At 49.7% G+C, this 25808-nt stretch overlaps 12 protein-coding genes across 12 annotated transcripts; 5 read left to right on the forward strand and 7 right to left on the reverse strand.

The window, feature by feature from the left end:
• Positions 1-3: 3 nt before the first annotated feature.
• On the reverse strand, positions 4-1067 carry KY384_005469 (uncharacterized protein; the record flags this gene model as incomplete). The annotated part of the gene is made up of 4 exons (XM_044813969.1): positions 4-53; positions 109-651; positions 717-812; positions 923-1067. The coding sequence occupies 4 exons, from the start codon at positions 1065-1067 to the stop codon at positions 4-6; spliced, it is 834 nt and encodes a 277-aa protein (XP_044669270.1).
• Positions 1068-1355: 288 nt separating this feature from the next.
• Positions 1356-2163, forward strand: RER1 (retention in endoplasmic reticulum protein 1; the record flags this gene model as incomplete). The annotated part of the gene is made up of 4 exons (XM_044813970.1): positions 1356-1421; positions 1480-1597; positions 1705-1918; positions 2037-2163. The coding sequence occupies 4 exons, from the start codon at positions 1356-1358 to the stop codon at positions 2161-2163; spliced, it is 525 nt and encodes a 174-aa protein (XP_044669271.1).
• A 423-nt stretch (positions 2164-2586) lies between these two features.
• KY384_005471 (uncharacterized protein) lies at positions 2587-6555 on the reverse strand (the record flags this gene model as incomplete). Its single annotated transcript, XM_044813971.1, has 5 exons — positions 2587-3631; positions 3684-3943; positions 3992-4169; positions 4223-4372; positions 5054-6555. 5 exons carry the CDS (start codon positions 6553-6555, stop codon positions 2587-2589), a joined length of 3135 nt encoding a protein of 1044 aa, XP_044669272.1.
• A 479-nt stretch (positions 6556-7034) lies between these two features.
• On the reverse strand, positions 7035-8389 carry KY384_005472 (uncharacterized protein; the record flags this gene model as incomplete). The annotated part of the gene is made up of 2 exons (XM_044813972.1): positions 7035-8074; positions 8125-8389. The coding sequence occupies 2 exons, from the start codon at positions 8387-8389 to the stop codon at positions 7035-7037; spliced, it is 1305 nt and encodes a 434-aa protein (XP_044669273.1).
• A 788-nt stretch (positions 8390-9177) lies between these two features.
• KY384_005473 (uncharacterized protein) lies at positions 9178-10109 on the reverse strand (the record flags this gene model as incomplete). Its single annotated transcript, XM_044813973.1, has 2 exons — positions 9178-9937; positions 10048-10109. The coding sequence occupies 2 exons, from the start codon at positions 10107-10109 to the stop codon at positions 9178-9180; spliced, it is 822 nt and encodes a 273-aa protein (XP_044669274.1).
• Positions 10110-10639: 530 nt separating this feature from the next.
• KY384_005474 (uncharacterized protein) lies at positions 10640-12790 on the reverse strand (the record flags this gene model as incomplete). Its single annotated transcript, XM_044813974.1, has 1 exon — positions 10640-12790. The coding sequence occupies one exon, from the start codon at positions 12788-12790 to the stop codon at positions 10640-10642; it is 2151 nt and encodes a 716-aa protein (XP_044669275.1).
• A 419-nt stretch (positions 12791-13209) lies between these two features.
• Positions 13210-15081, forward strand: KY384_005475 (uncharacterized protein; the record flags this gene model as incomplete). The annotated part of the gene is made up of 1 exon (XM_044813975.1): positions 13210-15081. The coding sequence occupies one exon, from the start codon at positions 13210-13212 to the stop codon at positions 15079-15081; it is 1872 nt and encodes a 623-aa protein (XP_044669276.1).
• A 230-nt stretch (positions 15082-15311) lies between these two features.
• Positions 15312-16814, reverse strand: KY384_005476 (uncharacterized protein; the record flags this gene model as incomplete). The annotated part of the gene is made up of 2 exons (XM_044813976.1): positions 15312-16218; positions 16273-16814. The coding sequence occupies 2 exons, from the start codon at positions 16812-16814 to the stop codon at positions 15312-15314; spliced, it is 1449 nt and encodes a 482-aa protein (XP_044669277.1).
• Positions 16815-17188: 374 nt separating this feature from the next.
• KY384_005477 (uncharacterized protein) lies at positions 17189-18640 on the forward strand (the record flags this gene model as incomplete). Its single annotated transcript, XM_044813977.1, has 3 exons — positions 17189-17425; positions 17482-17683; positions 17736-18640. The coding sequence occupies 3 exons, from the start codon at positions 17189-17191 to the stop codon at positions 18638-18640; spliced, it is 1344 nt and encodes a 447-aa protein (XP_044669278.1).
• A 2227-nt stretch (positions 18641-20867) lies between these two features.
• On the forward strand, positions 20868-22392 carry KY384_005478 (uncharacterized protein; the record flags this gene model as incomplete). Its single annotated transcript, XM_044813978.1, has 2 exons — positions 20868-21577; positions 22293-22392. The coding sequence occupies 2 exons, from the start codon at positions 20868-20870 to the stop codon at positions 22390-22392; spliced, it is 810 nt and encodes a 269-aa protein (XP_044669279.1).
• A 457-nt stretch (positions 22393-22849) lies between these two features.
• KY384_005479 (uncharacterized protein) lies at positions 22850-24569 on the forward strand (the record flags this gene model as incomplete). Its single annotated transcript, XM_044813979.1, has 3 exons — positions 22850-23166; positions 23510-23870; positions 23931-24569. The coding sequence occupies 3 exons, from the start codon at positions 22850-22852 to the stop codon at positions 24567-24569; spliced, it is 1317 nt and encodes a 438-aa protein (XP_044669280.1).
• Positions 24570-25093: 524 nt separating this feature from the next.
• Positions 25094-25475, reverse strand: KY384_005480 (uncharacterized protein; the record flags this gene model as incomplete). The annotated part of the gene is made up of 2 exons (XM_044813980.1): positions 25094-25350; positions 25460-25475. The coding sequence occupies 2 exons, from the start codon at positions 25473-25475 to the stop codon at positions 25094-25096; spliced, it is 273 nt and encodes a 90-aa protein (XP_044669281.1).
• Positions 25476-25808: the final 333 nt, after the last annotated feature.

A 25808-nucleotide genomic window follows, 5' to 3' on the forward strand; every position in this document is an offset into this window, starting at 1 on the left:
TATTCACTCGTGAGCCCATTGTGGTTTCTCCTTCTTCACAAATGCTTCCATGCCTGTTCATTGGCGTTGTGAGTGACGCATTGCATTCGCAGTAGAAAAGGAGCATACCAATCTTCTGGTCTCTACTCCCAAAAAGTCCATGGAAGACCTTCCTTTCGTATTCAACACCTTCCCGGATGCCTAGATCTTGACTTTTGTTCACAATCTCTTTCGCCGCTCTGACAGCTACTCTGGATAGCCCTGCAATCCTGCCTGCTGTGTCCAGAGCACCGTCTACACAAGCCTGCGCACTATCGAAGCATTTAGCTGCAATACCCCACTTCTCTGCCTCAATTCCGCTGAAATTTCTTCCAGTAAGAATGAGGTCCATAGCCTTGCTCTTCCCAATGATTCTCGTCAAGCGCTGGCTCCCTCCTGCTCCAGGGATGACCCCAAGCTTGATCTCCGGCTGTCCGAAGGTCGCTGTGGATGAGCAGTAGATGATGTCTGTCATGAGAGCCAATTCGCATCCGCCACCAAGGGCGTGTCCATTTACGGCCGAAAGTATAGGCTTTCGGATGCATGGAATCGTGGATGACCAGGAAGCGATGAAATTTGAGTTGGAGACGTCGGAAAATGTTTGATTTTTCATTTCCTTGATGTCTGCGCCAGCTATTGCGTGCAAACAGTCAGGGTCAACAAGTCAGATTTTCAATTGATTAAGATAGTCAACTGACCAGCGAACGCCTTTTCGCTACCTGTAAGCACAATTGCGCCGACCGTATTATCATCGTCGAGATGTTTGAGCGCGTTGTTCAATTCTTTGAACAGGGCTTGGGAGAGAGCATTCAAGGCTCGAGGACGATTTAATGTGACTTCAACAGAGCTGTCATATCAGTAAGCGTCCACACAGCTCATCTTGTAAGTAGCAATGAATACGTACTCAGTGCAACGCCAGGCTTCGGGGTTCCCAGGAGGATATTCTCATATTGTGTGGACGCTGCTGTTGACAACGGATGACGTCTAAACGAAAGAGATAACGACACGTATCCTGATGTCGATGGCCTCAACATGCACCGCGCCGCCATTTCCTGCGACAAAGACTCAACAAGAACTGGAGCGTTTCGATTGCGGAGAAGACTATTCAATGAGCCTTGCCCCGTCCCAGCCTCACAGGTCTTGGCGTCGGTCAAAAATTATGGATGGGGACAACTTTCACCTCCTGAGGCTCTCTATTCCTCTTCCAGAACGACCAAAACTTACACAAAGATCAAATTCGACTTCACTGTGTCGGAAGCTTCATGTCACTCAGTGTCTGCCAAAGTGTTCCAAAAGCCTAAAGGGGGCGCTCCGCGCTCACGACTTGCCGACCCAACATGGACACAACAGAACCAGATACACCTTTCGCAGCAGTGAGCGCGCAAACGACACGATTAGGACGAGTAAGCGGTTATCAAAGCCGGATTCCTTGCCTTTGGCCCTAACAAATTTCTGCCGTAGATATATCAATCCTACCTCGACAAAGCAACACCGTACAAGGCCTACAGATGGACCGGATCAGGAGTCCTGCTCTTCATGTTCATGATCCGCATCGTGACTTCCCAAGGCTGGTATATAGGTAAGTTGTCGGCGAGCCTGAGTATCATAACATCCTCTTAAATCTCCTCAAAACATACCCCACTCTTCAATTGCCAGAACCCAAAACTAAGAGGCTTCACTCCTCAGTCTGCTACACCCTAGGCATCTATCTCCTAAATCTTTTCCTCGCCTTCCTCCAACCAAAGATCGACCCCTCCCTCACCCAAGATGAAGGACTTGAAGATGGGTCCACAAACGAACCAACCCTCCCGACCAAGGAAAGCGAAGAGTTCCGCCCGTTCATAAGAAGACTACCAGAGTTCAAATTCTGGCACAATGCCACGCGCGCAATTGCGATAGCGTTCGTATGCACTTGGTTCCAAGCCTTTGATGTGCCTGTTTTTTGGCCCGTTCTTGGTATGTATCCGATCGCACTTATGGGGGATAGGAGGAATCAGAGCTGATCGTGAGACTTGCAGTGGTATACTTTATAATACTCTTCTCACTCACGATGCGGAGACAGATTCAACATATGATCAAATACCGTTATGTACCGTTCTCGATCGGCAAAACACGGTACAACAGGGCATCATGAACGATTTCTGAAGAAACTACGCTTCTAACGTGTCTTTTTGAGTCAGTACACTGGACTGTAAAGTGAGTCAGCTAGGGCAGATCAAAATACATTTGTTGAGACAATGTCACCAAGGCGGACCCTGAGGGGGTGACAGTGACACGCCACGAGACACCCTGTATCGAAGCTAGACTCTAAAAAATAAATACATTCATGACCTCGGGAGCATTGAGGATGACTGCAAGCGATGCATGAGCCCGATCGATGTATGGATCCTTCCACGACAGGATTCGAATCAAGCATGGCTCGCTTTCTGTTATCATCGAACTCATTTCGTGGTATCATACTAAAGCTCATATATGCCCATGTTGTGGGACGACGCTTAGGAAACATGTCACAGTCTAGGTACATCTGCTCCCTTGCCCCCACATTTAATTACTCTACAGACAACCCCGTTAATGTGCCGCCACGGCAGCATTCACCTGCTCCCTAAATCTGCTTTCGGCGCTCCCAGCGGGCTGACTTTGTGGGTTCGGCGCCAACCTCTCCGTTTCCCTTTCTATCCGCTTTCCCAACGCTTCCTCAATCCTTCGAAACATCTCGTATGTTTTCCTCCTGACGGGTTCTTTCGCACCACTCAAATGTCCCGCCACATTCCCGACGAAGTTATCCTGCTGCCCCTTTTGCCGTCCGAGAACCTCCCATAATATTGCCGGCTGTATATAGTCCTCCTCCGTGACAGGAAGCTGCTGCGCGACGGCTGCTCCAGCCCATTTCTCATGCTCTTGCGACGGTTTGACGGGTTTGTACGTCATATTGCGGAAGGTGGATGGATAATTGGGATTTGCGCCATAGTTGCCATCGACGGACATCATGCCGTCGCGCTGATACGGGTTAAAGGCTCGAAGAGGCTGATTTACGGGGATTTGTTGGTAATTAACGCCGAGGCGATGGCGCTGGGTGTCTGGGTAGGAGAAGAGGCGTGATTGGAGAACAGGGTCGGCGGAGGGTTCGACGCCGGGGACCATGTGCGAGGGAGAAAAGGCGACTTGTTCCATTTCCGCGAAGTAATTTTCGACGTTCCTGTTGAGGGTAAAGCGGCCAAAGCGCCGGAGCGGGACCTCTTTTTGCGGCCAGACTTTTGTTAAGTCAAAGATATTCCAGTGGAATTGCTCTGCTTGTTCTGGAGTCAGTACCTGAAGATAGCACGTCCATGAGGGGTATTCATTGTCTTCGATCGAGTTGAAGAGGTCTTGTGTATGCCAGTCTGGGTTGTCTGTCGCCATCTTAGCGGCCTCTGTGTTGTTGAAGGTTTTGCTCCCTTGATCTGTTTTGCAATGAATCTGCACGTAATGAAAAGTACCGTCCGGTTTCGTGAGCTTGTAAGTGTGGCCCGAGTACCCATTCATATGACGATATGAATACGGCGTGCCACGGTCTGAAAAGAGATGCATAACCTGATGCGCCGACTCTTGATGCGTAGACAGGTAGTCCCAAAACCTGCGTTTGTCAAGGTTGGCTCTGATGACCGGTCTCTCGGAATGAAACTCACATCGTAGCATCCTTCAAGTTCGTCTGAGGATTCCTTTTTTGAGTGTGAATAAATATGGGAAATTTTGTCGGATCGCGGAGGAAGAAAACCGGTGTATTATTGAAAACCCAGTCCCAATTTCCCTCTTCTGTATAAAATTTGACCGAGAAACCGCGTGGATCTCGCGCTGAGTCCGGAGATCCCTTCTCTCCTCCGACGGTGGAGAAGCGCGCCACGCATTTGGTTTTCTTACCGACATCATTCAGCATGTCTAGCGAGGTCTGCTAGAATGAGCTGTTGGTCACACAGCCAGATTCGACAGACCATACCAAGTCGCTGATATCATCTAGAAGTTCAAACTCGCCATATGCGCCAGCGCCTTTCGCGTGCACGACTCTTTCTGGGATTCTTTCACGATCGAAGTGAGCTAGCAGGTCAATCAAGTGAAAGTCTTGAAGGAGTAGAGGTCCATTCTGGCCAACGCGCTGGGAAGATTCTGGATCGTTGCTGTTATGTGGATCAATGGATGTGCGTCACTCGGGAAGCTTGCGATGACTTACATGGGACAACCATTCGAGGTGGTATACATTGGTTTCTCTCCATAACGGAGTGTACCGCCGGAGCCGTCAAGCGTGGTCATGTTCTCGCCAGAGAAGAAAGACTGCCTTTCTGGCTGAGTAGTGACAGCGCCGGGGCCGTGGTTGTGCTCGCTCGTAGAAAATAGCCGAATTTGGAGAAGGAGGGGTAAGTAAAGTAGTGGTCATGGATTTAGATGGGGATTCATGGATGGAGATGGGATTTTCTTTCTCGATTATTGTCTTAAATGTCTTAGTGGATTGCCCGACCTGCACAAGCTTCCCCGCACTAGTCCATGACCCTAGCATCTGAGATCCAAAACCCCAAAGATGATCGAACCCTGGGGCCAATTGAAGAGGGCCAGGCTCGGCTCCTATGTCGGCAATACGACCACGGGCACCACAGGCCCTAGTGGGCGTGGTGAGCACGCTGGTAGCACTAGTGGGAGACTTCCTGCTCCCTCCACGTTTCTTTGCATCGAATATATTCTTTCTTCGTTGGTCGTGCAGCGTTCAGCGACTGGAGCGGAACCACAGAGCGAAGCGGACAACTCATCAGCGTCCACATTCTCAGGGTGCCATCTGTGCGTAGTCATCGCCAGGCCTAAACGCCATAGGCGAGCTTAGCGGAGACTCCTGAGGACCGGATTGGGCGGGCATCTTCCCACACATCACCACGTCTTCTCCCATAGGTAGCCATCGTGCATCCTGAAACCGTACGACGGGGTTCGGCCGTCCGGTAGCATCGTGACTAGCAGCGGGATGGACGCCTACGCCCCCTTTGCCTAGATAGGTGGGTGCGATGGTCACAATGACCGAATTGACGAAGGGGAGTTCTCCGGCTGAAAGAGATCATTAATCACCATCCCACCGCCTTCGATCATCACGCTTTTGATTCCTTCGGAAGCCAAAGCTTTCAGGATGGCTTCCCATTTGAGACGATAGCGGTTGTCAAATTGAGTCAACCCAAAGTATTTGCCCCCGTAGTACTTTAGCATCTCTAGACGTGCCGGGTCCATTGCAAAACCTGGCGCGATGACAATCCACGGTGCGATGCCTTTTCCTTGGATGACTGTCTGTATCACTTTGGACTGTGGCGTGAGGATCCATCGTGCACCAGGATCGATGATGATCGGTCGTGGCTGCCCTTCCCAGCCCACTCCACCGTACCCACCAGCGCCCTCAAGCCGGCAGTTCAAGGCTGGGTCGTCCGAGACAGCTGTTCCAACGCCAATAATGATGGCATCGTGCTTTGATCGAAGATAGTGCGTCATGGCCTTCGATTCCAATCCTGAAAGGTGTGTCTGCATGCCAGGCGCAAGGGTCAGAGAAGAATCGAGCGAGGTTGCATAGGTAAGAGTGACATGTGGACATGCAAGCTCCGAAGGCTGTACGTCTGTCTGAGGCAAGTATGGATCAATGAGCTCCTTCAAATGATTTGGAAAGCGAAGGCAGTTGGAAGGGGTAGTTGGTATGTTGGCCAATGCTGGATCCAGCACTTGATCTTCCCCATTCGCATGCCTTTGCTGTTGCATTCCCTCGATCTGTTTGACGATTCCATTTCCGTGATCATACTTGTATCCTTCGTGGACCCTCAATTCATCTCGGTGGTCTTGTCGCCAATTCTGAGAAGCGTTTCTCACGTCGTTACGATTGAGATATTTCCCGCCAGCATCATATAATTTTTGATAATCTTCATTCATCACGGTGAATACAGAAGCCGGCATATAACCTTTCATAACTTCCGACCTAGATATTTCCATCAAAACGCTCGTCCTTTTGATCTTGTCGATATGATCCAAATCATGAGTATGCTCCGTATCATCCCCTATTCTGATAACTGTGTACGCTGAGTACCCTCCTTCATATCTAATTGTCTTGAGTCTCATCTGGCAGGTACCGCCCTCACGAATCTGCTTCTTCCTCGTTGGCGCGCCGTCTCTTCGTGCCACATCAGGTTTAGGGGTGTACGTCGGCCGCTGCAGTCTGCAAGCGTAGTAGTCTGTTATATATCTTCCAGTCCGGTCGGTCCCAGCTTTGTGCTGTCTAACCCATACATTGTCCACATACTGCCAGTAGCGATCAAATTCGTGGACCTGGAGCTCAATCTTCTCTTTGACTTCAAAAAGGCGTTGACGCATGCGACCAAGATCCCTAGGAGGATCTCTCAGATCGTTAATAGTTCTCGTCGGTGTCTGGTTAGGCATGTTGGTCCGTGGGCTGAAGTGCGAGTGCCCTACAGCAGCATGCGATGTATCCGAGAGGCCCCCGGAGGAAAGCCCCGCAGGATTCGGCATTGTTGATTGAGCCTCTTCCATTTTGGCTCGTCACTTGGCCTTCAATTGACGTTCTGATCACATTGGAAAGTCTGTCAACAAGCTGTATCAACACGCGAGGTGCATCAAAGTGATTGGGTTCTTGAGCCAGCCACAGCTTCTCGTGGAGACAGCAAATCCAGCATGGTACTATGCCTAAGTACATCTTGGTCAATGGCGAAGGTGTAGTATTTCCTTCGAGAAACACTTACCTGGAGAGAAGGCGTCGCAAAATCGGGGATGCTTGAAATGTGAGCAAGTGAGAATTAGCGCGGAGGCAGATTACAACCCCTTTTTGAGAACGGCCCGAAGCAATATTGACCCCTCGCCCAACAGAGATTGTGACGACAGTTTATTGTAGCCAGTCAACTATCATACATTGGAGTATATGCTGTCTATATGGGTATCACTAATTAAAGGCAATTGAACTCGCATGGACTGACGCGCTCGCTGCTTCGACTGCTATGGGCAAGATAATGTGGTCATGATCCGTTTACAGCAGGGGCCTGCGAGAATAGTTCTTGCCTGTGACCCCAGCGTTTTTCTACTTCCTCGTCGTCAGGATCTCGTAAGATAAGATTAATTTCGTCAGGCCGTTCCGTCTCATCATCTGCTGCTTCTTTCGTTAGCCCAAGATTTGCCAAATTTTTGTTGCGCCGCGGTTTGAGTTGCATCTTGATACCGACGGGGTAATAAAAGGCCCCTGTATCTAGACGTGCGTCTTGATTGGCATCGTGGAGGGCGATTACGACCTCTTTGTATGGCTGATCCAATGAATTGGTTTGTCTCCCAACATCATATGTGCGATGGTGGTGAAATTTGTACAGGGGGTTGCCGTCCTTGTCCCTCTGCTCTTCTTCCTTGTCATCATCGTCGGTGCTACCTTCTTCAAACTTTCTTTTTACCCGCCGTGCAGTCTCGGCTTCTTGAGGAAGATAGAACTCGTAGTCATAGGCATCGCCATTTCGCTCAACAGGGTTGAGCAAGCCAACGTCCATTCGAATGTCATGCGCGCTGCTTGAGTTTGTTGGGTTTCCTACAAACTTAGTCACAATGTAGGCACCTTGATCGGTCGTGGCATCGGCATCAGGCTTAATTGCATACGAGTCTAAAAGCTTGAGCTCAGGGTTCGTGGGATGACGAGGTCGTTTCCAGGCTTCTATTTCAGCAGGCGTTGGCTGTGCCCCTCGTAAGTGTGAAGTATCGTCCTTCCCGGTGTATACGTCTCTGGGGCTGGCTATGTCGAAGCCTTTGATGACATGCCTTAAAATGTTCACAGGGTCGTCTTTGACTGCGTCTGATTGACGTCGAGCTAGTTTCGCAGTGGGCGACTTCGATGAACCTTTCGTAGTATTTGTATGAGCCTCTGCGCGCGCTTTCGCTTCAGATGATATATATTCTGTCCGTCGTAGGAAACTATGAGCTCCCGTCGCAAACTTGGGTTTGCCGAGTTCCGAGAGCGGACGAAGAAGACTCTTGTCTTTTTGAGATATAGCCGGGATAGCTAGAGGAGCTTGTATAGCTATCAAAATTTCAGCCCCGACATTCAGACTTGACAGCTAGTCCACTTACAGCTTTCATCTCCATCGAATATTCCTGGCATTCCAACAAGATCGATCGGCATACCAAGCTCAGCATCTGCCTCAATGTTCAGAGGCTGCTGCCGGGCCATACGACTTGCGAATGCTGCAGAGGTGTAGTAATTGAGACCCTCTATGGGTATATTCAGAAGCTTTGGGGCGCCTGGCGGTGGAGGCAGGGTGTTTTCATATCGTATGCGAGCTATGTAATCCTGATGATAGCCACGCTCAGAGGGTCGGCTTCCGTGAGAAGTCATCTTCGAGTTTGTGCAACAGGTGTCGATGTCGTACTGAGATGCTTCTAAACGGATCCCATCTATAATTGCTTTGTTTGAATGGATGCACTTTGAATGTATCCGCGCTTGGCGCGGTGGGATCTCAGTGCCACGACCCGAATTAGCACCTCAAAAGCTTGTGCAGATTAGTCTCCTATGAAAACGCAGCTTGTGTTGACGGTCAAGATGAATATTCATGGAGTAAGCTGAAATGTCGTGAACAGGATTCTATTCAAGTGAACTGTAACTCTACGTCTTTACACAGAGAATCTGGAGCAGACATGTTCATTGACAGCCAGAGTATCCAAAATGTAAGCCTTCAAGCAAGATGAAACAGAACGTGCTTTACTTGATCACGTCCTTCTGGCGATGAGCCAATCCTCCCATTGGCATAGATCCTTTTCATCAGTATTAAACGCAACTCACAAGGCTTGAAGATAGGCCCCACACAAAAAGGCGCTCACTCCCCACTTGCAGAAGAAGTATCTCGATTAAATATTCGAATTAAAGTAGATGTATTGTGGAGTATAGCAGGCCTGGAGAGAAACATTATTGATGATACACAAAATCCAAAAAAAAAAACTTCTATTTGAGCCTCAATTTTGTTCATACAGGTCTTTAGTAGACTGGTTTCATTGATGGACTTCACAGTTGCAAATACTCGTGATTGGCAGTATCGACTTAACTTTACCAAGAGTTCCTTACGAAGTCATGGTATGGCAAGAGTCATGGTTCAAACAGCGACACCAATAACCCAAACCAGTAAGCTCTCAGCATCTTCCGGTCTCCCTCAGCCAGCCTTCCAGGTTGAGCATCTCAGGATGAATGCTCCGACATTCATTCACGCTCGCTGCGCAGCCCTTTTCCTTAAACCACAAAAACATGGCCTTGATCTCAGGCACTTTCCACTGGACGAGATTACCCACCAAGCAGTGAGCAATGGGCATTGACTTGCCCGTCACCTTCTTGAATATCTCCGATGCTTGGACCTGAGTGAGCTCATCTCCAACAATGCCGACCGCCTTATTCTTCCAAATTGGGTTTTCGGGGTGCAGCAACGCTTTTGATGCAAAAATTCCAATATCTCTTGTGGCCACGAGCTGCAGCGGCTTCTCGCCAATGTCATTCCACATTGTTGCGAAGCCCTTTCCCTGAAAATCTTCGCTTAAGTTTTCCATGAAAGTCACTGGCCGCAAGATTGTCCAAGTCATACCATTCTCCGCCGCACGGCTGATGAGATGCTGCTCGATGTGAAATTTTGTTTGAAATACCGGCACCGGCGTTGGATCTACAGCAGACCGTGCATATCCACCGCGGTCGCCGCTGCTCTGCACGAAATGCTTAACGTTGTGTGCTAGAGAGGACTCAATGAGGTTCCGAGCTAAGATTTCTTCTTGCCTCGTCTTCTCTGGCCCGCCGAAAACATTGACTTGGACGCTGTATACAGCGTCGATCTTAGCAGGGGCCGAGGCGAAAATTGCATCGCAATTGTCCAGATCGCCGGCAAGCAGGGTGATATTTGGCGATTTCCTGGTAAGAGACTGCGCTTTTGGCGAGGAGGTGTTGCGCGTTAACGCAAGGATTCGAGGAAGGGGGAGTTGCGTGAGGCATGGGTAAGCAGTGCATTGATCACTGCAAACCCTTGGTTTCCAGTTGCTCCAGTCACGAGCAGTGTCTTCAAGTCGGAAGCAGTATCAGCCATGTTGACAAGCGCAATGTTGACCGGTCAGCCTTGCCGTAGAAGAGATCCGTTGGGTGCGATTTTCAAGAAAATGGCCAACGATGGGAGATGAATTTGTGCATCGCTCGATGTCACGGTATTTATATCTTCAACCCTCTTCCAGTACATTTTCAATTCGTACTAGGTAGTCTCGTTAGCGTACCGAGTCGGAGGAACCTTTTCTCATATGGTGAGGGGGTTGAAATGTGTTTGCTGCGCTACGTGCGAGAGGCTGTGCAAAGCACTCCGATCTGTCCGTGTGCATTTTTTCAACCCCTTTAATTTCAAGGCAGCTGTAAGGAGAAATTGAAAAGGTGGCTGATAGAAGACGTTAGGAGGATCCGTCTGGGGTCGTTTGGCAAAGCAGCTAAACTGCTAGCAGAATCGCTGCCTCCGTAGAAAATCGGGAGTAATCTAGGAGTGCACAAGAAACGCGTAAAAGGGTATATCATGAATGCAACGCTTCGCTTTAAATTGTCAGAAGGACTGTTCCTTCTCATGAACAATCCCTGTCAGAACGCCCCCATCGTTCTCAGCGCCTCAGCAAGTCGTTTGTAATCTTGCAGTAGTTCTGGAATGTCGCTCATCCTCAGATCTTTGGCATCAGGAGCGTCCATGAAGCGCTGTACAGGAGGGAGACTCTTGATCTCGCTCGCAGGGACCCCACCATGGCTATTCGGCCTCTGCGTATCAATCATTGGCCTGTCCATGATCGGTGTGGGTGTTCCGGAGGAAGGGCTTCGACCGAACCGTTGCATGACACTGATGCCTCCAAACCCTTTCAATGGATTGAGACTGTTTCCCAAATTCCGCATTGATTCTACGGCTGCACTGCTAGCTGATGCTGATTCTATTTGGAGTAGCTTTGAGTTAGGATTACTGTCCGCGCTCCTATCTCTAAGCGGCTGCTTTCTCCCAGCAATCGCATTCAGAAGGTTGTCCTCAGACTTAAAGCGGCTTTCTAAACCTAGTCCAGGTCGTTCGGCAAATGAATTGGCTTCAGATGTATTTTCTTCATCTGCAGATTTGGGCTCGACTAGCTTCCTCGCGTCGTCCAAAGTCTTTGGCACCATGATTGTCCCTGCAGCTTCGGGGTTTGGACTGGCAATCTTCTGCTCGCTCAGCCGGCCAAAGAGCAATTTGAAGCTGTTGTCGAGTGCAATCCCAATTCCCTTTATCCCCTGATCCGCCGTGCTACGGACGGCATCACCAGCGGCCCCAAAACCTAATGCAGGAGGTTGAAAAAGATTGCTAACGCTCCTCTTGTGAGAATATGGTTGCTCCGAAGCAACAGAGCCTGGTATGTCGTATAGTGGCTGCTCCTCGATTCCTACCCTTTCTGGAGAAGAAATAGGAATTGCTGGGGATGATTTCTGCGAAATTTTTGTAGACGAATGCGGTGTATGAGTAGACTCTGAAGACTGATCGCTTTCGGTCTCTGCAGGCGGCTTGGAGCTAGTCTTTGGAGGCGGCCCTTGAGTTGTCTCGTCAGCTCGTAGACTTGCGAGATCTACTGTCTCTAGAAACGTGATGGCAGCCTCCAGATTGGTCAAGCAATAAGCAGCCTCACCATCAACTTTACTCGACGCTCTGAATCGTTGGATGAAGTTCAGATTACTGATGACATTAATGCCTTCGGGCGGTGTTGTAATCAGCGTGTAAATTAAGGTGGGCAAAATCTCGTCGGCCGAGGACGATGAATTGTGCAGTCTCGTTAAAAGATTAACAATGTATTTATGGGCTCCAGTAAGCTGCTGCAATTTGCCGAGTGGACATTTCGAGTCGTTCATACGAAGTAGGCTATCCCTGGCGCTTGCTATCCAGTCGTCAACCTTGGCATCTTGTATTGAGCTATTGTTGTCAAGTGCCATGTCGACACCAAGGTCTTGCAGATTGATGCCCACCAAAGCCAAGGCCGCGGTTTTCGACCGGAGCTTTTCATCCCGCACCTCATCTAAAGTCGACCTATGTCGCCATATGCGATTGTAGACGCGCTCACACACGTGTCTCTCGACAGCTTCTTCTAACGCCGTTTGTTTTCGATCCAGTAAACGTCGAGCTTTACGCCGATCAGAAATTTCTTGAGGCGTCAGCATCTGTTGATCGGGTACTGAGTTAAGGGTGTCGCGCGAAGATGAGCGAGGTGGTGGTCTCGTGTGTGAGGATTTCGATGAGATTGAAGCGCTTGGTGATGCATTTCTCGATTGTTGCGTGGATAGGGCGCTTATGTGAGTGGTTACATTACCAGAGGCTTTGATATAGAAATCTTGAAAGATAGAAGAGAGTCTATCCGCTGTCGGTGGCGTGTTGTATACTTTGGCGATCAGAGATTCTATGAATCTGTCGATCAAGCTCATAAGCTCTATGGGAAGTCGGTCAAATCCCTCAGGGACTTCTTTTGGAGACTCAACCTCGTCGATGTCTTTGACGACACCTTCATCGCCGCTGATGAGACTGCTTTTCTCGAATAAATCATCTTTCCGTGATATGCCATCATCTTCAAGGGGAGAATTCGTGATAGTTGGTGTGACATTGAGCGGTGGACGACCATTCTGAAGGGTGCTCGCTCGGCTTTTTGTCCTCGTACCGCCCGAAGACTCAAGTCTTGTGAATGACTGGGAGGAACGGGTAGCAGATGAGTTCGTTATGGTCGGAGATGCCATGAGCTACTTTGCGGATCGAAGAGGCTTGCGTGAATTAATGTATCATTGTGATAAATTAGTAGACGACTTCAAGCATGTCATCGGCATTCGAATCTCGAAGTATGATACACAAGTTGAGTAGACAGCCTGCCAGGACTACAGTGCGCTTCTGACATTTTGCAAAGTCACGGCACTTGTAACATGCGCAAGTCCTACGAAATGTAGCCTGAGTAGTGCTTCTGACCCAATTAGATCTCGTGCCTCTACAAGCTACAAGGCCAGCCAATGATTGGATGAGACGATAAGGTACGTGGATGATCTTGGCGCTCTGGCGGAAAAACATATTGCCGAACATCATCATAGAGTAGGAACCATGCTGGAAGGCATCAATGAGCTTCCACTACCAATAGCTATGTGCGAAGACAGACCTATTTAATACCATGGCGTGGAAAAAGTATCGAGTCACATCTTGGTCCAGATCTTCTGTTGCGACTTTGCTGTCCTGGATAGCAGTGGCATCTACTATACCCCCCGCCACTACCTCCCCCTCAGATGAATGGGTAGACAGCCCTCTCCAGGTTCCGCTACTTGCTCCCCACGCTTCAAGTTACGAGCCGAGACCTGAAAGAAATACTAATGGGCAACATGAATTCTCTCTGCGCCATGTCTTCCATCACGGCACATACGAATATCCGAATGTTCATGTACGATTGAATGTACCTGCACCTGAGGAATCACCTCCACGGACAACCGCAGGGAATCACCAAAAACGCAGCTTGAAGTCGTCGTTAAAGGCATTATCAAAATCGACGCCAATCGAAAGGTTGTCGGACCGCCGTGTGAAGACCGTGCGCTCGATGTACCATGCGGCGCGACGACGGGGCTCTCCTGCTAGGCTTGACTCAAGTGCTTGGAGAATAGACGATGTGTCGGGGCCTGACATCTTGGACAAAGACACAGTCCTTTCCCTGGCTAACATGAGCTGGAACGCATACCAGAACGCGCCAGGTGAGGGAGAATGGCAAGACATGGGCGGTGACCGATTCAATTTCTCGCAATCTTTCGGCTGGGAGGGTGACGGGATACGAGGCCACATTTTCGCAGATAAAGACAACTCAACTATCGTGATGTCTCTCAAGGGCACCTCACCAGCAGTCTTTGACGGAGCTGAAACAACTACGAATGACAAGGTTAATGACAACCTTTTTTTTAGCTGTTGCTGCGGCCAAGGTGGGCAATACTTATGGCATCAAGTCTGTGACTGCATGACGTCAGCATATACATGTAATCAGACGTGTGTTGTGACTGCGCTGAAGGAGGAGAATCGCTACTATGCCGCGGCACTGGAGCTCTACGGCAATGCGACTGCGCTGTATCCGGATTCGAACATCTGGCTCGTTGGCCACTCCTTGGGCGGAGCAATCAGTGCCCTGCTAGGATTGACATTCGGTGTTCCCGTCACTACATTTGAAGCACCTGGTGATGCACTTGCTTCTGCACGTCTGGGTTTGCCCTATCCTCCAGGATCCCACGTTGGAGCTCCTCAAACAAGAAAGTACACTGGCGCGGTTCATTTCGGTCACACAGCAGATCCAATATTCATGGGTAGTTGCAATGCAGCAACCTCGGGATGTACGCTCGGTGGATATGCAATGCAGACCCAGTGTCATACGGGTCAAGTCTGCATCTATGATACTGTTGGAGACAAACAATGGCGAGTTGGCATCAGTTATCACAAGATCAAAAGCGTCATACACGATGTGATTGAGGCATATGATGAGCTGCCCTCTTGCAAAGTAGACGAAGAATGCGTGGACTGCTTCAATTGGAAGTACTTTGAAAGTAACGGATCGGATACCACAAGATCGACCAGTAGCCCTTCATCTACAACTACCATGACTCGGACAAGTACTTGTCAGACTCCAGGGTGGTGGGGCTGTCTTGACTCAACCACGACAGAATCGACGACTCCATCAACGACTGAAGTGCCTTTGACCTCCTGCGTGAAGTTCGGCTGGTTTGGCGGCTGTCTCGAAACAGTGACAGTAACACCGACCAGCTCAGCCAGCAATACGAAGACTGCACCTAACATACTTACGACCACATCTTGTGAGAGTTATTGGCTAGGTGACTGTATCGAGTCCACGACCATGACCTTGTTCCCAACATCCTGTGCCAAACATGGATGGCTTGGCTTCGGTCCTTGCATTTCTACGACGACCTTTTATCCTCCTGCGACCGCTGCTCCTGCTGCAGTACCTACCATTACCACAACCAGGCCGTTGCCAACAGCTCCAAAACCCACATCATGATGCAATTAATTGATTCTCTGTTCATAGTCATTGTATAGCGTGTCGCAAGTAGCATAGCGATTGGATAAGAGTCACAGCATAGCCTGGGATTGGTCATGCAATTAATGACGGCGTTCTTTTGAAAGCGGAAAGATATCAAGGTCGGCACTCGTCTACAGAGGCTACGAAGTCTGTTGGGTATCTAAATGCAGGAAGGTCTATAGATACGTTCTAGTCTTGCCTGCTAGGCCTCACATAAGCCGCAAAGAGAAACCACCTCCGGCCTGCTCCTGCTCTCTATTCGCAAAAATCCCGCTGAAGTCCACATCCCCGCCTTCAATCTTTGGCGCCTGTCCTCTCTTGGGAGCCTCTGGTGTGAGCATTCTCCTTCTCTTCTCTTGGTTGGCCTTAGACGGAAAGGTAGGGAATAAAGCGGTGCTCTTGGGCCGTGGATCTTCTTTGAAGTACTCGTGCGCCAAGATTCCTGCAGCACCGGGTCTCTTTGCAGGGTTCAGCGACAGGAGGGAGGAAAGAAGATCGTTGCCTGCGGCAGTGATAAGAGGAAACTTTGCACGTATGACTGCGCCAGACGCTCGCGGATTATTGCTGGGCAGGCGGAGCGAGCGAGCATTGGGCAATCTTTTAAAGCCTGGCCAGGTGGCCTCGCTCGGTATACCACAGAGTTCGAAAATCTGAAGTCTCGTCAATGGGGTTTTCTTTCGAACTCTGGAATTGTATCGCACCTTGGTCAACTGATCGACCTCATTCTTCCCTTGTAGCAATGGTTGCTTCGCCAAAAGCTCACCGAATATGCAACCTAAGCTCCATATATCTACGTCCGCACCATACTTTTCTGCTCCCAGCAACATTTCTGGCGCGCGGTACCAAAGAGTTACCACGAGCTGTGTAAGCTTCGGTGGCGGGTCACCATAGTATCTAGCCATACCAAAATCTGCAATCTTGATCTGACCGCGATTGTTCATCAAGATGTTAGACGTCTTTAAGTCACGATGCAAAATCCAATTGTTATGAAGGTATTCAACAGCTGACGCAAGTTGGAGGAGGAGGGTCTTCGTCTCTGACGGGAGAAAGGGCTCAAGCATGTCTTCCTGCAGGGTCTTGAGGTCGTGTTCGAGGAAGTCCATGACCAGGAACACTCTAGTCTTGTCAATCAGCTTCTATCAAGATAATCTTCATTACAGAGTCACTTACTCGTCTAGCTTGTCCCCCATCACGACCTCCCTCAGTGCCACAATGTTAGCATGGTTGGAAGCTTGTAATGTCTGTATCTCTCGCAGACCAGTCACGGGAAAGCCGTCGTTTAGATTGTCCATCTTCAGCTTCTTTAAGGCTACCACCTCGCCCGTAGCAGTCTCCTTCGCCCGTGAAACCCAGCCGTAGGAGCCTTCTTCAATATGATTGAGTTTTTCGAAATTGCCTACGTGCCGACATGGTCCCCATACTGGTGCTGGAAATCGTAGAATCTCTGTAGTACCAGAGTCGCCGTTACCAGCCTCAGACTCTGGCGTTACTTTCCTTCTCTTAAGTGGTCTTTCTACTGTGTCATGATGTTCGTCGTACCCATTGGCTGTGACGCCATTCACGACGTCTTCCTTGTTCTGCCTCTCTTCATCGAGCTTTCGCTGTTTCTCTGCCTTGGCTCTTCTCTTTGCGTTCTTCTCGTGTTTTCTCCGAGCCTCATCTGCCTTATCTTCTTCATCGTCAGCCCATCGTGACTTTGACAGAGTTGACATTGCTGAAAGTTTGCTCGGCGAAGATGTGGGGATAAGGGAGGGGCCGGAGATATTTTCGCCTCCAATTAATCATTGACCCTCACACTTGACGCCTCATATTTCTCTAGATTCACAATGATTTACTACGCTACGACATGAGCGCAAGAGCCATAAGAGCCTTGTCGCCAAGTTTGCAGTCATTTACACGCAATGTCAACATCGAGACATTTGGATGCTCGAGAAGATGGGCATCCTCATCACAAAAACGGAAATTGTCGACTCCGCTAGCGAAGACCATAGCTGAAGCAATCACCGTAAGCAACAGTCTTAGAGTTAGTCCCGACATCCATTGACACAACTTACAGACTACTGGTTCTATTTCGCTCGCTGCATACATGCGCCAATGCCTCACATCCCCAGAAGGTGGATATTATACAACGAAGAATCAAGCCAAAGATCAATTCGGACGAAAAGGAGACTTCATCACTTCGCCGGAGATATCTCAAGTCTTTGGAGAGCTGATCGGCATCTGGCTGTACGCAGAATGGATGGCCCAGGGCAAGGTCAGCAAAGGTGTTGAATTAGTAGAGCTGGGTCCTGGGAGAGGAACGCTGATGGATGATATGCTGCGGGTATGGTATGGTATCCACGGTGTTGACAGCCGAATTGAGGCTGAGAACGGTATCAGACCTTGAGCACTTTTCGACAGATGCGTGCCAGCATTGACTCGGTCTACTTGATCGAAACGAGCCCTTCCCTTAGAGAGACGCAGAGACTATTGTTATGCGGAGAGGCCCCGTTCGAAACTGTCGATATTGGAATTCGAAGCATAAGCAAGTATTCAGGCATTCCGATCACTTGGTGTGAAGACATTCGCTTCGTACCAAAGGGTATGGCAATGAGTTTCGACTTGCAAGTAAAACTCGCTAATTGTGAAGAAAGGGGCTACCAAAACGCCTTTCATTGTAGCTCACGAATTTTTTGATGCACTTCCAATACATGCCTTTCAGTCTGTTCCACCGAGACCTAGTAACAGTGGAACAACACTTCAGACGCCGACAGGGCTAATTCCATTGTCAAACCAATCGCCGCAGTCGAAACAAAACCAGTGGCGGGAATTACTTGTCTCGACGGCACCTCCACCGAATCTTGTAGTGCCTCACGCCGCTAGAAACCTCTCAGATACTACCCCTGACTTTCAATTGACCCTTGCTAAAGCCTCCAATCCAACATCGTTACTTCTACCAAATCGCTCAGAACGATACAAGACTCTCCTACATCGTGCTGGCTCAACAATTGAGATCAGCCCGGAATCACATTCGTATGTAGCGCAGATTGCTCAGCGTATAGGTGGAGCCCCGCCCAATTCTACGACTTTACGATCTCAAGACTCAAGTAGGCCCCTAGAGCATAAAGCAACCCCCTCCGGCGCTGCTCTCATCCTGGATTATGGCCCTTCTGGTACAGTTCCCATCTCCACTTTCCGCGGCATTCGCAGCCACAAAGTGGTCTCCCCATTTTTTGCCGCTGGTCAAGTTGATCTGTCCGCGGATGTTGATTTCACAGCTTTGGCCGAAGCGGCCCTGCATTCCAGCTCTGGCGTCGAGGTGCACGGACCTGTCGAACAGGGAACTTGGTTAGAGGCAATGGGTATCAGAACAAGGGCAGAAATGCTATGCAAGGGATTAGAAAGGGATGAGGCCGGGAGGAAGAGAGTGGTTGGCGCAGTGGAAAGGCTAGTAGAGAGAGGCGGTGGAGGCATGGGCAAACTGTATAAGGTCATGGCTATCGTGCCAGAGCGCGGTGGCAGGAGGCCCGTTGGCTTCGGTGGCGAAATTGGAGGATAAACGTTCCTTGGCCTTCCCTTCACGCAGTTCACGCAGCTTCCATGCAGCTAATACTCGATATTGACGTGCTTCTATCCCTTCAAAGTACGAAAAACTTTGCTTCCCTCAAAGCGGATACCTAGCGCATTGCTGCTTGAGATATGAATCCTCGTCACAGCGCTGCATGGCCAGTCCAGCCGACATCGGCAATACTTCGTCGTGACACCAGAGCAGCTTTTGGCAGTCTTTTTCGCGATGTTCATCGAGTAATCGCAGAGGAATCTTGTATCTCATATACCTCCCTATTGCAGACAAGCATATCAAGCACGAGCACCAATGCGGAAGATGGCGGAAGGGATAAGGAGGTTTTATGTTCACTCATCTTCTGAACAGATCCGTTCATTTGGTGAAACGGGGCGCTGATATCTCCCATACCGCTTTTTGGCACCACTGCAAGATGCGACAGGGATCAGAGCATTAGATATGAAGATGTAGGGCAATAATTTCAATACAAAGGTGCGAATGTAAGTATATTTGTAATTCAAGAATAGTGCAGCCACATCTTGCTCATCCGTTTAGTTCTGTGGAGACTTGGCACTAACAGAACGTGACCAGGACTTGCGAACTCCGTTCATGCAAGATATGAACGGTCAAGCAATGGTAGTTCAGACGTGAGTCAAGGCGTTGAATCTGCCTGCATGGAAAAGAGCTACAATCCTTCTAGAAAGGCAAATTTGGGAAATGATAAGACTCACGCACGCGACATAGCGCTGACGATGCTGATGAATTTTGGCACCAACAAATGGTGTTTTGCTTTGGAATCAGCAAAGGGTGAGATGCGGGGTGAGGCGATGAGATTTTTCCACAGCCGAAGGAAAGATTCCGCGGGCGGACAGTCCATTTGCAGCAGTGCCATCCAGAGAGTTCATCTGGCATGCATAGATGCAAGCTTGGGTGAGATTACTCAATGTTGGTGGCTCTGCTCGAATAATGCTGAGACTCGTGCATGGTCAGGTTGTATGAGCTGAAGCCTGAAATAGTCAGCCACAATGCAACGTGGTATGTCGCATTAGCCGCAGCGTTGGCATTCGCGGTCGGCGTGGGGCCTGGGACAAGCTTGAACACATTAAGGTATTGCAAGCGGTGCAAGACGCTTGCCGACCGAGGAAACCACCTCACCAGGCAGATGATTTGTGTGCGCCGAGGAAGCCAAGCGAACCTGAATTGGCCTCAATGCGCGACCCTGGCAGGCCAAGATCTTGGATCTTGGTGTGACCGCCTAGATATTCAAGACCTTGGCTGTTTTAGCTATCGCTAGACCCTGCAGTGTAGAGGAGACGCTCGTGAGTTCGTTCATGTACACGAAAGCGTAAACGAGAAGGCTAGCAGGGGATGGTTGTGCGAAGTAACGGGCGAGCAGCCAAAGTTCCGACCAAAGACAGGATAAAGTTGCCTACAGAACCGGAGGAGGAGGAGGAGGAGGAACCAGATTGCGGGCATTATGATTATGATTCTTTGCACAAAAAGGCTTTTGCACGGGCTGACGCAAGGAAGAGATGCCGAGCAGTCAAAACACGCCGGATTGAAGATAAGGCCAGGAGTAGAGAGTTGTTAGAGTACGGACAATGCGGTATACGGTCGGCCATAAGCCCAGCAGAGCTCGGACGAGACAGCGGAGCAAGCGGTTGACAGGAGTTGACTCAGTTGACTCAGCCCTTGGAACCGGCAGGTTCACAAATCAGAGGACAGCCAGGCGGTGAGATAATTGTAGGAGTCAGTGGGTGCATGGCAATGCGATTGGCCGGCTCGGGATCGTTTGCGTGGTGATTACCAATGGAGGTTCTATCCATCCGTCGGCCTTTAGCAGCACCTTGACTCCTGGGCAAAGTGGCCTGTCCTCCCGCCCAATTTAGACTTTCGGATTTTCTAAGCAATCCCAAGTTCCGTACCACGCTCCGATGTGACCGGTGAGCAGACTTGGGCAATACATATACAACCACCATGCCCAACCGGTCAGCTCTCACCATCCCATCATTCAACAATCTTCTCAACTCACAACACATTCAACATCGTTTGAACTCTTCTACTTCAAACACCACGTTACTCAACATCTCCACCTTGCTGGACTTACTCATCCACTTCCACCCGCCCTGAAGGCTATTGGTCAATTAGCTTTCTGCCTGTGACCACAAAACCTGGTGCCTGACTCACACCCACAATATTCGCAATCACCCACCAATATATCACCATGTCGAACCTCAAGTATTCCGTGACTGCTTCGTCTCCTCTATCAACCCAAATCAATCGAACGACTTCATCACCTTCACCACAAAAGAAGCAGAAGATGTCTTTGTCTCAGACTTATATGCTGGCCCACACTGCCAGGAGCAAGCTCTCCAAGGAGGCTTCCCGAGCTGATCACAACCTCCGCCGTCTCGTTGGTCACGCCAACATGCTCGACGATCTCATGCTCGACCTCGCCAACGCCGAAGAGGAGCAAGAGAATTGGTTCAACCAGAGCGTCCAGAGTGCCAAGAAGGTTTCCCATGAGCCCAAGCACATCCAATGGGCTGCATCAATCCCAGAAGAAGCTGTCGACGAGGAGGAAGCTTCAGACAGCGAGTCAGATGACGAGGACTACCAGGTCGCTCAACAAATTCCATTCCGCAAGGTTGCAAAGACACCACCTCCACCACCAGCAGCGGCGGAAGACTCGGACGACGAAATGGAGGATGATGATGACTACGAAGATGATCTTGCCCTGACTCGAACCTTTTCTCACCCACCAGAGCTCATGCACGAGGATTCCGACTCAGAATCAGAGGACGAATCAATGCCACCGTCCCCGCCCCCCACTGCCGCCATGTCCTTTGAGGCTTTCTCGGAAAAGCAACGACAAGCGATCGCCACCACATCATTCTACCAATCAGAAAAGTCGTTACCGCAAGCCGATACTCTGTTTCACAATGGAATAACAACAACCATCACTGCATACTAGACAGCACGACGACTATCTGATTTGGTTTTATGAGCGATTTGCAGCGCATCTACAAATACCCAAGCGAGCGAGCAAGCGTGGATCTTGAATGGTACTCTACTCATCTGGCGAGGGCTTCAGGAGGATATCTAGGTGGCATTGAAGTCTAGCTGGACTGTATAGCATCTCCCTCTAATCGAGGTTGAGAACTAAACGTATATATTGAATTAATTCAAGAAATATTAAACCAACCCAGATTTCCTGTGATTTGTGTGCTTAGTGTCATTATTCTCGTCGCTTCATTGCATTCCTCCTAACAAGCTTCTCATAGTGGCTGTAGTCTTTGCTCAACTAGAGGATATATCCCCCCCGTCGCGAAACAGGAATCCTGGTGCCTACTCTAATCACGACACGTTCATAACGTCACCATGTTATACCCGTGGATGGCACCAATGGCATACTGACTCTTTCGCGAGCTCGCATTCGTAAGCTGGTTACCTCATCCCTCGTCCGAAGCGGACGGAAAGTGCGGAGCTGTGCTAGAAGGTCAATTGAGTCAAGTGACGCTTCTAAGGGTTAGCGTAAGGAAAGATCGGCTTTCTTAGTCTGAATTTGGCGGACTTTTCGCGGACTTTTCGCATTCGTTTCCGCAAACTCGCATGATTTTGCGACGCTCACAAGGTGACAGCGTGACAGGGGGGGGCCGCTTTCTTGGTGCCTACGCTCTCCGGACACGGACGGATTTCTGACCGGTTTCACAAATAAGGATTTGGGATTTGGCAAAAGTCGGGGATAGGACGCGAGTTCCATCGAGATCTGCGAGCACAGCCCTATCATTATTCCAACCTAATGCCTCCTCTGCTCAGCCTAACCTCACCTTCTAGAAGCCAAGGAGAGCACGCGTGGCGCACGTGGCAGTGACCATCCTGTTTTATTCTTGTCCGCTGATTTGGGTAATTTTAACGACAAACAATGACACAGACATGCCACTGTTGCAGGAGCAAGGCGAGCTGCCCAACGACGGGGTCGCCTGATCTGCGCGGTCGCTACTGCCTCTTGCCAAGAAGTAGCTCACTGCATATCTTCTCATGCAAACCTGCGAGACCACTCACTTCTATTGTGGTTAAGCCTAGTAAACATACTCGTTCTCCAGGAGTTTGATACATTTGTATGTAGCACATCCCCAGCCTGAGACATCGGACCTATGAACTCGGAACACATTTGGAGATCTACTTGGGCAGAAATTCATTGCAATGGCAAGCAGTGACCAGTCTTCGCCAAACCTCCGACCAGCAGAGTCATCAACCTCTCCAGCGTCGTCTTCACAAAGTGTGTCTGAATCTCAACCGGCTGTAGAAGCACAGCAGAGTAGCAGCCAGCCAGATACCCCAGAAGTGAAGTTCGTCAACCCCAAGACCGAGTCACCCCCTGCTACCCCCCAACGCCCCACTTCCATTCAATTTGTAACATCAGACCGAGTCCCATTACCAGAGAAACCAGAGTCTTCAATAGAAAATCTTGGAAAGCCAAAAGGGCGATTACCGTCCCCACCTCCCCTGCCCTCACCGCCGTGAGTCTGGGTGCTGTTGCAAATGCTTTTGCTCCCTGTGTTATAGACAGTCGTCCCTTCGATATTTCTTTAGTTCATATCTTGATGAAGATTGAGCCTTGTTGCTGGCAGCTTTTGACTGCAAGTGCCACAATCGCTGTGTATTTGTTCGGACATCTTCCTTTAGTCTGCTGCAATCCGAGGTCTTTCGTGAGCTCCGCACATATGTATGAAGTGTTTTCACCAATCCCTCCATGCATATTGAAGGAATCCGTCCACCAATGTCCTGCAACGAAGTGCCGAAAAGATGCAGCACGTAATTTTTATCTTGCTAGGGACAGAAAGTAACAGCCCGTGAACGCAGAACTTACACCTCTCGTGTCTCCTTTGATACAGTCGCCTGGGAAAGTACAGACAAGCCAGCATTCACGCGGACTTTTCGACACCCAGATTACTCGCCTCAAAAACATTCCAAAACGTTCTGTTGTGGTATTGATGAATCTGAATATGCGGCAGCCGCTCTAGAATATCTCATTGAAGAACTGGTGGACAATGGCGACGATATTGTCTGCGTCCGAGTCGTGGAGAACCGGGGACAGCATCGGGAAGAGGCGGCGAAAGTGCAAGAAAGTGTTCAAGCAGCCTTGGACACGAACAAAGGGCCTGGCGTTAAGGTGGTTATTGAAATCATAGTGGGCAAAGTTCGCGAGTCACTTGATCGGATGGTACGCAATCAAACCATAACTATTCCACAACACATGGCAGACTGACAGAGGCTTAAACAGGTCAATCTCCACAGACCCGTCAATATAGTGGTTGGCACTCAAGGAAAGTCTCTCACTGAGTCCAAGTTTGGCAAAAACTCCATTAGTTATTATCTATATCAATGTTGCCCTGTGCCTGTGGTCATTGTTCGGCCAAAGGAGAAGCGTCTCAAAAACCTGACGAAGCGTCAAAAGGACCCAGGTCGTCAGAAATATCTCGAACTTCTAAGGCACGACCCTGAGCAATCAGAAACAGCAATCGGCACTCCCCTCAAGGACCCAGAAGACGAGCGGGCAGCAGTCGCGAGAGCCATTGGATTGCTGAACCCCACGGAGCAACGCCCTGGCAGCTCAGCTAGCAGCAGAAGCCCACGACTTGCATTAGACGAGTCTCGGGAAAATGAAGATGACGAAGACGGTGCTCCACTCTTGAGGATGTCAAGTAGGACCGGTAATTATGCTTACGTGGAAGGTGTTGATGTCAATATTATTGATGAAGAGGGAAATGTGGTGGAGACGGATCGGTTCGAGAGTATGCCCAATTATGTTCCTGGATTAGACGGAGCCCATGATGAAGATCAAACGAGCGAACAGGTAAATGATGCTGCAGAAGGGACACCGTCTCCATCCCAAGACAAAGGGAAAGGAAAAGAGGTCTGAATCTTTAAGAAGAAGAAAAATAACAGAGTTACATTCAGCATATCGCACCTGATTGTCGGCTTATACTACATTGTTCGACGACACAGCCAACGATCTCTGAACGAATGAAGCGCGCAAGGGACTGTTTCACAGACATGAAAAGCAACCACTAGACCGAATATAATTCGATCCATTACCAGTCTTCGCTCCAGACCGCTCAAACCATCCAGCATCCAACAACTTTAATGCGTCGGTATCACCAGTGGGCTTCAAATGCCTCATGTACGATACGGTATGATAGATGCGAAGAACAATCTAGCGGATTGCAGAATAACCGAGCATGCGGTTCGGATGTAGCGACAGCGAGCATTGATAATGAAAAAGGGGTAGCAATTCTCGAATGGTCTTTGATCTGAGCATACGATCATCACTCATGTAATCATGGCTAGCCTCCTGCTACTGTACAAGCTGGCCCTCTTCTGCTTCCTCATGTCTTGTCATCACATGCCATCAAGAAATCCCCTCCTCGCATCTCAGCTCTGGCCCTACTTGCCCAATCCTAGCGGGTTCTGTGCGTCGTGTTTAGTCTCTGCACCGCCCGCGCTTCGCACACTATCACTGGCGCCTTGAGTGGTTCCTTCGACAGTGTTTCCCGCGCCCTTCGTCGCGTTCCCGACTGTATCGGTTGCCCCTTTCAATCCGCCTGCAGCAGTGTCCCCGATCCCCGAGACTGCATTGCCCGTTGTTCCCGCGGCTCCTGAAACGCCCTTCCCGACTGTGTCGGTCACGCCGCCCACGAAGCCTGTAGGAGAAGGAGGGGTTAGTGGGTTCAACGAAGGTAGGGGCTTGGGTTGAAAAGGGAGGGTGATGAGGGGAGAGAGGAGGGAGGGATGGACGGGAGGGCGACGTACTGCCTGCTTTGTCCATGCCTGTGTCAGTATTACTGTAATTCTAAAGTCTAGAAACAGATTGGTAAATATCTGGCGGTAGATTGACTTAATTTGAAAGACTTGCAGAGTTGGTCCTTTCGTTCGGTCAGTGTTGAGGCTCGTTCGTTGATATAGTTGGCTGACCCCGCTCTACGTCATGGTGAACGAGTATGTGAATAGCCCCACCAAAGTGCCTCATATGTTGCGCAGCTGATCTAAGGCTGGGCATGCATGTCTGCCCTTCCAATGAATCGAGAGCGTGACCCATGCTCTACTTCGAATGGAACTTCAGACAGAGATCATGGCTGAGTAAATGTGGTCATCCGTCACG

The sequence above is a fragment of the Bacidia gigantensis genome, assembly GCF_019456465.1.
Source record: "Bacidia gigantensis strain McMullin 20006 chromosome Unknown contig_245, whole genome shotgun sequence".
NCBI classification, from domain to species: Eukaryota; Fungi; Ascomycota; class Lecanoromycetes; order Lecanorales; family Ramalinaceae; genus Bacidia; species Bacidia gigantensis.